This window comes from Chiloscyllium plagiosum, unplaced genomic scaffold (assembly GCF_037043375.1).
Source record: "Chiloscyllium plagiosum isolate Xiang-an unplaced genomic scaffold, Cpla_swu_hap1 HiC_scaffold_15, whole genome shotgun sequence".
NCBI classification, from domain to species: domain Eukaryota; kingdom Metazoa; phylum Chordata; class Chondrichthyes; order Orectolobiformes; family Hemiscylliidae; genus Chiloscyllium; species Chiloscyllium plagiosum.
Window position 1 is genome coordinate 62,228,195 of NW_028270153.1, and position 14,745 is coordinate 62,242,939.

The following is a 14,745-nucleotide window of genomic DNA, read 5'->3' on the forward strand; positions in this document are numbered from 1 at the left end:
GTACTTTGCTTCAGTGCACATTTTTAATTGAAAGCTAGTTGGGTTGCCGGAGATAGGTCACAGGCAGTCTCTATCTATATATGTACATGTGCACTTTTCAGCATGAGTCACTCTGTATAGATCTCAAGCAGGATTTCTGGTTGACTTGCTTAGTCATTTAACTGTGACCAACTAGATATAATTTTGAATGGAATATTTTCAAACAGCAAGATGTCCAGGAAACACCCTTCATAAATGTAAAATGTGTAGCACAGAAACTGGCTATTCAGGTGAAATAATCAATACAATGTTTGTTTCCCACAGCTTGCTTCCCCACTTTATCTAACCCTAATAGCAGACTTTCCAAACACTTTTCAGAGTTCATCCAGTTTCATCTTAAATATATCTTTTGTTGTTTACTTCAGCTGTTCAACGTGGTAGCATTCTATGTATTGATTAAAAAGATTTCTCCCGAATTTCCTATTGGATTTAGTAATGACTATTTTATATTTGCAACTAAAATTAGAACATTGTTTCTTTATCTACCCTATCCAATATTAACATTATCTTAAAAGTTCACTAAATTGTCATCCCTCCCTTTTTTCTCTTGATGAAAGGGCTAATACTCTATCCCATTTGGTCTTTCCTCATCTCACAACTTTTCATTTTTGATGTCATCCTTTTCTAATTTGTGCCTTTCTGACTCTATCTACACCTTTTTAAAATGTAAGGAACAGGATGGTACCACATTAAGATCAGCAACTTCCCTGTTTGTAAATATATCCCTTGTAAAAGAACCCCACTGCTTTGCTTTTTATAATGGTCTTCTTAACCTATGTCTTTGCAGTTCATGATTTGTATGACTGTATGCTTCCATGCTTTGTACTATTTTCCATTGTGTATGTATGTGTGTGTGACCTTTATTATTCCTACCAAGATGTACCATCACACATTGAAGGTAAAGTTGCCATAGTCCCAGAGCACCATAAGGCTGTGCTCTCATAGAGAAAGACAACTGGTGCTAGAGGGTCACCATGCCTCAGGCAAGGGGAGAGTTTGAGAGACCTTCATGGCAACCTCAGCCGGGAATTGAACCCATGCTGTTGGTATCACTCTGCATCACAAACCAGCTGGCCAGCCAACTGAGCTACATGACCTCCTCTCACATGTAGTCTGTAGCACAGAAATAATTTCAAGTCCAGCATGGATAGGGTCAGTTATGTATCACACAAACCTTCTCCTATTATACTTCATCCAATTCTGTCAATGTATTACTATTTCCCTCATATGCTTATCTAGCTTCCACTAATATATACTGCTTCCAGACAATCAGCTGTGGATAACTTGTTTTCTGGATGCACATAGTGATATCTTCATCAGTAGTGACATCCGTAGGGAGCATATTACCAAGGCATGAGACATTTTCTACTACTTGGATCAACTGTCCTGCCTGAATCATCATTGTTTTTGTCTGATGGTGGCTAAAATATACCCTGCATGTTGGAGACACCGATCTGGAGACCAGTGTTTTTGGCCACACTTGAATTTGTTTTGCCATATCATTCTTGCAGAATACAGAAGTTGTTTGATTGCTTTTTCCGTGACTTTGAAGATGTATAGTCTGGATAGATTGAAGAACTGCCCTGAATGAATCCTAATTTTGTCTAAAGGCAGTTCTCTGGTGATCTTAAATGTTCCTGCGACTGAGAGAAGACTTTTTCCTTATAGATGCTACATATGTTTTCCTCCTCCAGTTACTGACATTGTTGGCATTCTTTAGATCCTAAAGAACATTTTCCTGATCCCATATACACTTGAAGCAGTTCTAAATTTGTTAATGAGCTCTGTACTATTACACTTGCAAATCTCTGTTGGAATGAAATGCCACTGAGGATTGGTGTTGTTAGTTGATTTGATCACTTTTAGTGCCTCTTTGCAGAAAAAAGAAAAGATGGGCCTTGTTTCTTAAGTAACTGTTCAATTTGATGCAGAGAATCTGCAAAGGTGTGTAAGTTTCTAACCTTGGCAAAGTGCTCAAGCTGCCTTTCCATTATAACTGCCTTGTCGATGACTAGTTCACTTCCATCAATTGTTAATATAGGAGCAAAGGTTGTGGAGAGTGAATCATAAGCCATCTTCGGCACATTGTAAAATACAGACTGTGCCTCCCAGGTAAATATTGTAGCTCATAATTTCTTGTCTTTCACTGTTCTGTGGCACTTGTGATCTCTAATCTCCCTTGTTCCCCAACCTTACTTTCCTGACCTTCACTTGTGTTCTGCTTGCTGCTCTCTCCCGTTTTGCCACAGCATAAGGCTGATCACTCATTCACCTCTCTTCAGTTCTAAAGAAGATACATATTAGACTAGAAGCATTAACTCCGTTTTTATTTCCACAGATCCTGCGAGACCTGCTGGGTTTCTCCAGCATTTTGTTACTATTTCATTCCATAAGTCAATCTTCAGTTCCCTTGCAGCATGCTGGAGCTTGTCTTTATCACCTTTATAGGCATAATGTTTGTTTTTTGATTTGTGGAGATACTAGAAGACTTGCATGTACTAACTTTCAGTTTGAACGAATAAACGTATGTTTTCATCATTTGCTTATAACATAAGTTATCTAATCTAATCTAATCTTGGTGCTTTGGTTTCACTCTTATTGAAATAGTAATGATTCTTAAGGAGCAATTTTGAAAATGACTAATACAGGTCATCACTCTGGTTGAAATAAGACAAAATGGGCACAAATAAAACCTGTGCACTACAGGTTTACCCAAGACTGAGTAACTTCATGGACTTATTTAAAAACATCCCTTATTTTGCTTTCCAGAAATTGGATTTAAGTGCCACTTTCAATATAGACAATGCATTCTAAGGTGCCTTTTTAAGAGACTACACAAGCAAGAAGTATTGATGTCGATTGTTCGAATCTAGAAGCGATGTTTTAAGAATGGCAAGTGAGAATTGTATTGTGGAGTACTACTCGCAATTAAACTGCTTTGTTGATGTCTAAAGTGTTTCTTACGTTCACTACATGTTCATGTGTCTGCCTCTTCACACTATTGAATTAGAAACACACATTGCTATCAACGTTATTCTTTAACTGAGAGAACCCCACTGATTTGGTACAGCCATATTTTGAAATTTATAATTTGATTTTTCTCTTTTTGTTTCATTTTTGCACAGCTTGAATGTTTAAAGTTGATAGCATCTCAGCGATTCACAGACAAGAGAATTGGTTACCTTGGAGCTATGCTGCTTCTAGACGAGAGGCAAGATGTCCATCTACTGATGACTAACTGCCTTAAGAAGTAGGTGCTAACACATTTTGTCTTAAATCATCCCTTCAAGCTTCATTTGATGATATGCCACAACGTGGGCCACTAGCTTGAAATAAATTCTAGTTTTTCATTTTGGGGGGAATTAACTGATGCCCCAAATTCTATTCCTTCCATTCCAGGAGATTCTGCCTAATTCCTGTACTGGTATAGATTCATTAATAATAGCAGTCATATAATTTCTAATTCAGGTGAAATTCTTTTGTGTTTCATTTTTGACAGTGACGGCAGTAGCCATAGATTGTGGGGTACATCAAAACTAGTCTGATCCTGCTGTTGCGCACGATATGACTGCATACCAGTGTATAAGAAAGAAATCTGGCTAACCTTTCCTTTGCACTCACCAGCATACAGGTGCTTTGATAAGCCTAGTTGTTGATTTATCAGGATTTTTTTTTTTATTTTGATCTGTTACCTTTAGCACAACATTACCTATTGCTACCATGAATGTGGTGTCTTTGGATTGAGAGAGAGCTACTAAACAAGCATTTCAATATTGTTAAATAATGCAGATGTTAAAGGTTTCACTGGAAACTGACAAGCAACAGTACTTTAAAAGCTAGTGTCCCAGAGTATTACATGGTGGAATGGTACAATCCAGGTTGAAATGCAGCACAAGTAAGATGAATCCACAGATTTTGGAAAAAAAAGATGAAATCCTATTAAAATCTGTTCGGTCATCCAAAGTCAGAGAGTAACTTATCCAGTATATAATGGCCTAACATATTAATGGAAGAGGAAGTTTGCAGATCCCTGTACAGATATATCCACCAGTTTCTACAAAGAAGAAAGTGGTGTATGGAAACAAAGTGAGCGTTGACTGAATACATTCTTGTGCAGATATGCATAGGGTACAAATAAAACTGATTAACTCACTTATGTATTGTTTAATGCAGAAATACATAAAATGCTTTAAAATTTCAAATGCATGCTAAGGATGGATGCGTTGCACTGATCTGAAAGCCAATCACGCAGGATTCCTTTTGAGCCCAACAGGAGGATTTGCTACACAACCTATAACAGGAATGAACCAGAGCAAATAAGAATATATTAAAATTTGAACATATAGTTAATATTGATCGTAATGCTTTAAGACAATTGAGAACAATGCAAATATTATGCAGATGGTAATGGATTGGAACTGAGAACAGAACTTGGGGGAAAATACGTTGAACAAAATATTAACGGGTAATAATAAAGAACAACAATAGGAAACAAATTAAAATATGTCCGAATGAGTCCAGGAAGAATGGCCCAGAAATTCGGATTACCACTGGACAGATGCAACCAATGCTAATCCTCCTCAAAATTACCTATTATTTGGCAGGTTTTATGTCCATTATTCTGAGTCTGGCCTGTCCCAAATGTGTTCATCACAGGATATTAGGGAGAAGTCCACTCTAATGCTACAAGTCAAGACTCTTGATGTTGTATTTTGGAAGTTAGAGATCCCCAAAGCCATTTAATAGGACTAAGATAGGATAAATGAGGGATATAGAGTGGCCAATGGGTAGTGAAGTGTGTAGTGTGTTGGGTCAATAATATGGAGTAGGCTTAGAGAGAGAGAGGCATGCAGGCAGCAGCATGCTATTGGGAGTAGAGCTGGAGTCAGTGTTGGGTGCCATTTAGACTATAAAAGCAGAAGTGGGCCATTTCGCTCATCATGTCTGCTCTGCCAATCAGTGAGATCATGGCTGATCTGAAAATTTTCAAGTCCACTTTCCTGTCTTCCCATAACTCTTGATTCCCTTTTTGGTTATAAATCTGTCATGATTAGCCTTGAATATACTTAATTACCTTGACTCTACAGCCCTCTGTGGTAAAAAAAAATTCCACAAATCCTTTATCCTTTGAGAGAAGAAATTCCTTCTCATCTCTGCCCTAACTCTGTAACCCCTGACTGAGATTGTGCTCTCTGATCCTCGATTCTCCCTTAAGGAGAAACAATATCTCTGCATCCATTCTGTCAAGTCTCCTATGAAATTTACATATTCCAATAAGGTTGTCTCTCATTCTTCCAAACTCCATTGAGTACAGGCCCAAACTGCTCAATTTCTCCTCGTGAGAAAATCTCATACCCAAGTCAACCCAATGAAGTTTCTCTGGATTCTCCTTCTATGAAAAAATCCTTTCCTTATATGAATCTACTCAGGTATGGTAACTACGGTAATTAGCACTTCACGTAACGGATGGATTTCAGGTGCTTAAGTGCTTACTGCCACCATCATGGATCCATCTCTCTCAATTAGTAATTTCAAGTTAGACTTGGAGTCTAAAACTGAACTTGGACAAGATATGCCAGTTGAATTCCTACTTTGAACCAAATTTCAAATTTCACATATTTGGTCCTTGTCTTAGTTAGCTGAAGTTTCCTTTATATTGATCATGCACCTGGCAGGATTGGACAAGTGTAGGTGATGTCGAGTTGGGGGTCACATTTGAAGAAGGGTTTGGAGGGTTGGTGGGGAAGGATAGATGGTCAATAGGGGAGGGAATGGTAGAGGTTGAGTGTCTGATCCAACAGGGTATCATTGGCGGGATGGGTTTGGTCTGGCATAAGATTGGGTCAAAGGTCATCAGGGCATTATAGGGGGATTGTATAGTTGCAGGAAGGGGTGGTTAGTGATGAGTCTGAAGGTTTTGTTTCCTAGGAGTTGGTGTTGATTTTGAATTTCTAATTTCTCTGGAGTGACTCTTCAGCTTCATTGAACCCTCTGAATTCTCTGAACATAAGGGGCATCTTTGGAAGCTTCCAGGCTCAGGAGAATTACCCAGTGGAATCTTAATTTTCTGGGCGATTCCCATGGAGTCAGCCTTGTTGGAAATGCTACATGATCCCGTCAAGCAAATCAAGTTTTTGTGCCAACAACTCTTTGTCTAGATATTCCGTCAGCCAATGTATTGCTAAATAAGAACAAGCCGAGCATCAATGAGTACTCTAGATGAACTAAAACATTGGGACGAAGTAAATTTAAACAAAGTTGGATGCACTGAGTACACTTACAGCGATGGAGGGCCTGAAGATGGAAAATGCAAGAAATTAGGAGAACAGAAGGATGCAATTAAATCATCAATGAGGCTAAAACCAAATACCGTAGTAAAATATTCTACAAGCATAAAAAAGGAAAGGTAGATTGAGATTAAGGCTATTTAATATTACTGGCAGTTCTGTACGAATGGCAGAAATGTGAATCAATTTTTTTTCCTCATTTGCCAGAGAAACAGGGAGAATGAGCATGGCATTGATTAGAAATGAGATAACTGCATTTAAAATGTTAAAAAGGGCAATATTAATCTAAACAAACGTAGAAATAACTCTGGGACAATTCGTTAGACCTGCAGTTTTTTGCAATTGTTTTGACCCTAAACAGTGGTCAGACAAATCGGAAGGTTGAGACTAGGACGAAAGTTAAATCGACAAAGCAGGCAAGAGCACAGCAGATAATGAGGAAAGACTGATGAATTCAACTGCATTTATTTCATATTGTGGAGGTGCTAGTGTTGGACAGGGGTGAACGAAGTCAGATGTCTCATAACACCAGGTTATAATCCAACAGGTTTGTTTGAAATCACACGCTTAAGGAGCGCAGCCCTTTCAACAGGTGAAATGAAGAGAAGAGCACACAGACGGAGAATTTGGAAGCAGAGAGATCAAAAGATCATACAACTGGTGTGTGGAGTGTTGAATAATAAGTCTGTGCAGGTGACCAAGAATTTAGACAGTGTGAGTAAAGTGTCAACGGCTGAATAGCAAGCTAAAAGATGACCTATAATCTGATTAAATGAGGCAGAGAGATAATTACAAAAAAACAAGGTAACTCTGCTACAAACTAAATGACTGAAATAACATGATGGGTATAAGAGTCGCAAGTCGAGGGTCTAACCAAAGTGTTAAATAATCCAAAACTATACAAACTAAGATAAAGAGATCATAACAATTTATCACGGTAGTGGTGTAAAAACAGGACAGTAAGGAATATTTTATAGGTACAGAACAGTATGGTGAGGTCACATGTAGCGCGACATGAACTCAAGATCATGGTTGAGGCTGTCTTCATGAGTAAGGAACTTGGCTATCAGTTTTTCGAAGGCTGCCTTGGAGCATACTTACCCCAAGATCGAAGGCTGAATGTCCTTGACCACTGAAGTTTTCCCTGACTGGGAGGGAACATTCCTGTCAGGCGATTGTTATGCGATGTCCATTAATTTGTTGTCGTAGTGTCCGCATGGTCTCATCAACAATACCATGCCTCCAGGCATCCTTGCCTGCATCATATGAGGTAGACAATTTTGGCCAAGTCATGTGAACCAGGAACATTTCTCGTCACAATGGAGTGTTTCGGCACTCTACACCAGCATCTACCATTTTGATTGCATCGCTGCAGCAGCCTCACTACTCAGTACCAACAATGGCTAATTTCCAAAAGTCATCCTACAACTCATCTGCTTCATCCTCGACCATGACATCTTCACCTTGGTGACAACCATTTCTTCATCCAGATACACAGCCATGGGCATCAGATTTGGATCCCAAGATGCTAACATTTTCGTGCACAGGTTCGAGCAAGACTTCTTTGCCGCACAGGACTTCTGCCCAATGCTATACACCGGATACATTGACGACATGGCAAGGAATCAGTGAAACGACTACGTAGCAATATCAACAAGTTTCATCCCACTATCAGATTTACGGTGGACTACTCTTCAAAATCAGTCTCATTCTTGGACTCGTGCATCTCCATCAAGGATGGACACCTCAGTATCTCACTCTACCACAAGCCCGTGGCTAACCTCATGATGCTGCGCCTCTCTATTTTCCAGCCTAAACATATTAAAGAAGCTATCCCCTACGGACAAGCCTTGCGTATACACTCAGATGAGAAAGAACACAATGGGCACCTAAAGATTTTGAAAGATTCCCTCATAAGAACAGGATACAATGCTCAACTCATCCTTTGCCAGTTCCGACAGCAAAAAACCACAACAACTTCAAGGCACACGGGATACGACAGATAGAGTATCCTTCATCATCCAGTACTTCCCCGGAGTGAAGAGACTATGTTATGTTCCTCGCAGCTTTCAATATGTCATCGATGATGAGAAGCATCTCGCCAAGATCATCCCTACGCCTCCACTTCTTGCCATAAAACAACTGCCAAACCTTAAACAGACCATCGTTCACAGCAAATTACCCAGCCTTCAGGACGACATCAACCACAACACTACATAACCCTGTCATGGCAATTTCTGCAAGACATTTCAGACCATTGACATGGATGCGACCATCATATGTGGGAGCACCATGTACACAGTAGATAGTCGTGTGACTCAGCCAATGTTGTCATCCGCTGCAGGCAAGGATGCCCAGAGGCATGGTGTATTGGCGAGACCATGCAGACGCTACGACAGTGTGAATGGACACTGCGTAATAATCATCAGACAGAAATGTTCCCTTGCTGTCTGAACGTTTCAGTGGTCAAGGACATTCAGCCTCCGATCTTCAGGTAAGTGTCCTCCAAGGCAACCTTCAAGATATACAACAATGCAGAATCGCCGAGCAGAAACCGATAGCCAATTTCTGTACCCATGAAGACAGCCTCAATCGTGATCTTGGGTTCATGTTGTGCTACATGTGACCGCATTGCACTTCTGTATCTGTAAAATCTTCCTTACTGTTCTGTTTTGACACCACCGTCTTAATAAATTATAACCTCACTACCTTAATTACCTTCTACAGTTTTGGATTACTACTTTAATTTAGTTAAATTCTCGGCATGCAACTCTTATACCCATCATGTTATTTCAGCTTTTTAGTTTGGCTCCAGCACCACCTTATTTTTAATGTTTGTAATTATCTCTCTGCCTCATTTAATTGGATTATAGGTCATCCTTTCACTTGCTATTCAGCTGTTGACTCTTTACTCACATTGTCTAAATTCTTGGTCACCTGTAGTGACTGATTATTTGACACTCTAATCACATCAGTTGTATGATCTTTTGATCTCTGCCCACAAATTCTGTTAAAAATCACACAACACCAGGTTTAGTCCAACAGGTTTAATTGGAAGCACACTAGCTTTCTGAGCGTCGCTCCTTCACAACCACCTGATGAAGGAGCAACGCTCCGAAAGCTAATGTGCTTCCAATTAAACCTTTTGGACTATAACCTGGTGTTGTGTGATTTTTAACTTTGTACACCCCAGTCCAACACCGGCATCTCCAAATCATGACTACAAATTCTGTGTCTGGTGCTCTTCTCTCTTATTCCACCTGACGAAGGGGCTGCACTCCAAAAGCTTGTGATTTCAAAAAAACCTGTTGGGCTATAATCTGGTCTTGTGTGACATCTGACAACTTACAAGACATTGGTAAAGCCACATTAGGAGTACTGCACACAGTTCTGGTTATCTTGCTAGAGGAAGAATGTCATTAAACTGAAGAGTGCAAAAAAGATTTGAGGATGTTACTGAGACTAGGAGGTTTGAGTTATAAGGAGAGGCTGCATAGGCCTTTTTTCCCTTGGAGCATAAGAGGTTGAGGGGTGATCTTATAGAGGATTATAAAATCATGAAGGCCATAGATAAAGTGAATAGCCAAGGACTTTTCTGCAGAGTGGGGGAATCCAAAACTAGAGGGCACGGATTTAAGGTGAGAAGGGACTTGAGGGGCAACATTTTCATGCGGAGGGTTGTGTGTAAATTAAACGATCTGCCCGAAAAGTGGTCGAGATGGGTACGGTTTCAACATTTAAATCACATTTGGATAGGTACATGGGTCGGAAAAAGTTTCGAAGGATATGGGCCAAATGTAGACAAATGGGACTAGTTACGTTTCGGAAACCTGGTTGGTATGGATGAGTTGGGCTGAAGGGCCTGCTTCCATGCTGTATGACTCTGACTGAAGTCACCAATTTAGGGAATTGTAATTTGAGGCAGGACCAAACAAAATAGCTTCAGTCTTTCTTCCCAGTACTTTATTAAAGAAACTTGATCATCTGTACTGGATGTCTGGTAAACAGTGTGATAATAGCAACATTGGAGGAGTTTACACAGGTTGTGTCATCAGTGTACATGCGGAAAACTAATGTGACATTAACTGAAACCAAGGGGCAGTCTTTGGATAAGAGGTAGCAGAGGTCCTTGAGGATAGAAAATGTCTAGGTCCTTGGAGACTCAGCAGGTAATAATTTGGGAGTGAAAAGAGAAGCCATTGCAAGCAGTGGCCTGACTGTGATTAGGTGAGAATGGGACCAGATTATGGCTTTAGAGAAGAGTGAGGATTTATTTCTAGAGGGGGATAGAATATAATCCTAAAGTTATACTGATTAAAGGGTGTAGGTTTCATATCCAGACATTTCATTACCTGGCTAGGTAACATCATCAGTGGCGACCTCCAAGTGAAGCAAAGCTGTTGTCCCCTGTTTTCTATTTATATCTTTCTCCTGGATGGGTTTCCTGGGGTTTGTGGTGATGTCATTTCCTGTTCGTTTTCTGAGGGGTTGATAGATGGTATCTAGATCTATGTGTTTGTTTAAGGCGTTGTGGTTGGAGTGCCAGGCTTCTAGGAATTCTCTGGCATGTCTTTGCTTAGTCTGTCCCAGGATAGATGTGTTGTCCCAGTTGAAATGGTGGGTTTTTTTCCTCTGTGTGTAGGGCTACGAGGGAGAGAGGGTCGTGTCTTTTTGTAGTGAGCTGGTATTCATGTATCCTGGTGGCTAACCTGAGCTAATCCTGAGCTACAAACCTTCACAAACCTAGCAAAAAATATACTGATTAAACCTTAGCGTACATCTCTGGAGTTATTGTGTATACAATTGACAATTAATTGACAGTCATGCATATTGAGACATTCAGTAGTCATGGTAAATGCTGTAAAGTGCAACTGTATCTATCTTTATAGTCCTGATGACCATATTTTTGGAAAAAGAAAAGGCTGAGCAGAGGATGCCAAAGTGATTCACAATAAGGAGACCAGAAATGCCTGAAAGGTTCAGAAAGATGCTTTCCCCTTCCACAAGCTCTCCGCACCTACCACCACCAACCCCCCATCTAACCACACCAATATCACCACCACCGATGCCACACCTTAGGCATGGTGACCCTTGGTTGTACCTTGCTAATGAGAGTAGTCCTCAATGGTCCTCCTGGACTTTGGTGGTTCTTGCTTTCATAAGAAGTAGGGTTACACCACTTGAGTTTTTCTTTTTCCCTGCAAAGAAAAGGCAGCCAAGGATGATCCAATAGAAATCTTGAAAATTGAGAGGGTTTTATGGAGTTAGCGTTAAGTAAAATGTTTCTATTTATTTATTTGCAACAAGCAAAGAAAGCTAGACTTGCTCTGATTGTACCTTGCCAACTGGACTGACAAGTGCACTGATGAATTATGTTCAGGGTGATATTAGAAAATATAATTGAACTGTATTGGGCTACCCCAATAGAGGAGTGCTAAATGAATTTGATGTGAGAATTGAGAGTGTTGTGGATGAATAGAACACTTTCAAATTACGTTGCCATTTTCAAAATGTACTTGGTTTCTTTTTCTGTATTTAATCATTATCCCTGCAGGTCAAGGATGAGCTCTCAAGGCTGTGAACTTTGGAGTTGATATGATTTAGTGATCAGTCAGTACATTTTGCTTTCTCTGCAGTGACTTGAGCCACAGCACCCAATTTGTCCAGGGGCTGTCTCTCTGTACATTGGGCTGTATGGGATCATCAGATATGTGTAGAGATCTGGCTGGAGAGGTGGAGAAACTGTTGAAGAACTCCAACTCATACATCCGTAAAAAGGTGAGACTTCATCTCTGGGACAATTTTAAGGATGCAATTGACTCAAATGGACAAAAGGCAAAATCTACCTTAAACCTGTAAAGTATTCTAAATGTTTTTGTCAATTTCCCTTTAATCGGTTACCACATCTGGTGCACTGATTTGAACTACTTATTCTAGTCTAGATTCTCTTTGATCCAATTATGTTAGCAAGTTTGGCAAATGTAATATCATGACAGGAAGATTAGAGGGGCTGAATATAATTTAAATGGAGACAGATCGCAGAAAACTACAGCCCAGAGAGAGTTGGAAGGCCTTGTGCAGTAATCACAAAGCTGGCATAAAAGTTCAGCAAGCAATAAGGAAATAATAAGGAATGAACCTGTTCTGAAGAAAGGTAATTGAACATGAAACATTAACTGATTCCTCTCCACAGATGCTGCCAGACCTGCTGGAAAATTCCAGTAATTTCTGATAATATCAAATGCAGATGGAATATTCACTTTTATTTATGAAGGAATGAAGTACTAAAATAACGGAAACTTTGCTGAAACTACAAATCAGACCACAGCTAGAATACTGTAAACAGTTTTAGACTCCGATTAATACAGAGCAGGAAAGGCCCTTCGGCCCATTGAGTCTGTGTGGACAGAACTACCACTAAAAGTGCACTAACCCCAATTTCCTGCACTTGTCCCATATCCTTGAATGTTATGATATCTGATGTAATTATTTTTTAAAGGTCGCATGTTTTCCAGCCTCTACTACCTTTTCAGGCAGTACATTCCATATTCCCACCACCCGCTGAGTAAAAAGAGTTTTATGAAATCCGCTCTCCCTCCCCCCCACCGAATCACCTGACTCAATTTCTCCAACCCAGGCAATATCCTGGTGAACCTCCACTGTACCCTCTCTAGTGCTATCACATCTTTCCTGTAGTCAGGTGACCCAAACTGCACCTAGTACTCCAGCTGTGGCCTCACCAGCACTCTATACAACTCCAGCGTTACCTCTTTGCTCATGTACTCCCATATGCTGCTTTAACTATCCTACTCGCGTGCTCTGCTGACTTCAGGAATCTGTGAATATTAACCCCAAGATCCATCTGTTCCTCTAAGCTACCCAGTGTCCTGCCATTCCTTATAAGTTGCCTCATCTTGTTTCTTCTTCCAAAGTACATCACCTCGCACTTGTCAGGGTTAAATGCCATCTGCCACTGATCTGCCCATTTGACCAACCGATCTAAATCTTCCTGTGACCTACAACTACCTTGTTTGCTATTAACTCTACCAATCTTGGTGTCATCTGCAAATTTGCTTAACATTCAACCCACATTTTCATGTGTATCATTTATAAGGGCCTCAGTACTGACCCTTTTGCAGAGGACATGGCCTCCAGTCACTCAAACAGCCTTCTACTATTAGCCTTTGTTTCCTATTACTGCCACCACAAGAGGTATATAGCCTATGCCCAACCCTCCCCCCTCACTGCCATCCAAAGCCCCAAAGGATCCTTCTACATCTGGCAGAGATTTTCCTGCACGTCCAACCACCTCATCTACTCTGTCCGTTCCTCTTGATGTGGTCTCCTCTACATTGGGGAGACAGGATATCAACTCACGGAACGTTTTAGAGAGTTTCTTTGTGACACAGGCACCAAATAACACCAGTGCCCTGTGGCCAACCACGTCAACTCCCCCTCCCACTCTACCAAGGACATGCAGATTCTGAGCTGCCTCCACCACTAAATCCTAGCCACCCAACGCCAGGAGGAAGAATGCCTCATCATCCGCCTTGGGCCCCTCCAACCACATGGCATCAACTTCAATTTCACCAGTTTCCTCATCTCTTTCCCCCCCAACCTCATCCAGATCCAGCCCTCCAACTTGACACCACCCATCATTTTTCCACGTATCCGTTCCACCCCCTGCTCCAACCTATGACCATCGTCCCCATCTGCATCTACCTATCACCTTACAAGCTACCTTGGTGTCCAGCTTGCCGTGCCCCGCCCTCCCCCTTCCCCCACTCCAAAATTCCTGATGAAGGGCTTATGCACAAAACATCGATTCTCCTTCTCCTCAGATGCAGCCTGACCTGCTGTACTTTTCCAGCGCCACACTTTTCAACTCTCATCTCCAGCATCTGCAGTCCTCCTTCTTCTTTCCTATTACTAAGCTAATTTCTGATCCATCTTGCCAAGTTATCCACAATTCCATGTTTTTTAACCTTCTTGATCAATCTCCCATGTGGGACCTTATCAAAAACATTGCTAAAATCCATTTAAACTACATCACCTGAACTTCCCTCATCCATAAACTTGATCACATTTTCAAAAGTTTCCAATAAATTTGTCAGGCATGTCATCTCTTTGACAAAGACATGCTGACTATCCATAACTAACCCATGTTTTCCAAGTGAGTATTAATTTGCTCCTTCAGAATGTTCTCCAATAGTTTCCTACCACTGACTTATCTGTGATTTCCTGGTTCATCTCTACCACCCATCTTGAAAAGCGGAACCGCATTAGCCGTTATCCAGTCCTCTGGCACTTTCTTTGTGGCCAGAGAGGAATTAAAAATTTCAGTCAGAGCCCCTGCAATTTCCTGCTTCGCCTCTCATAGCAGTCTGGGATGCAATTCATCTGGGCCAGGGGATTTGTC

The 14,745-nt window shown here is 40.8% G+C and overlaps 1 protein-coding gene across 4 annotated transcripts in view; it reads left to right on the forward strand.

Moving 5' to 3' along the window:
• Positions 1–14,745, forward strand: part of LOC122560002 (AP-1 complex subunit gamma-1-like) — a 139,878-nt gene that overhangs the window by 45,202 nt on the left and 79,931 nt on the right. For all 4 annotated transcript variants that reach the window (XM_087994980.1, XM_087994978.1, XM_043710150.2 and 1 more), the window contains exons 3-4: positions 3,165–3,289; positions 11,963–12,104. In XM_087994980.1, the coding sequence (XP_087851106.1) occupies positions 3,165–3,289; positions 11,963–12,104 (267 nt within the window). The remainder of the gene's footprint in view (positions 1–3,164; positions 3,290–11,962; positions 12,105–14,745) is intronic.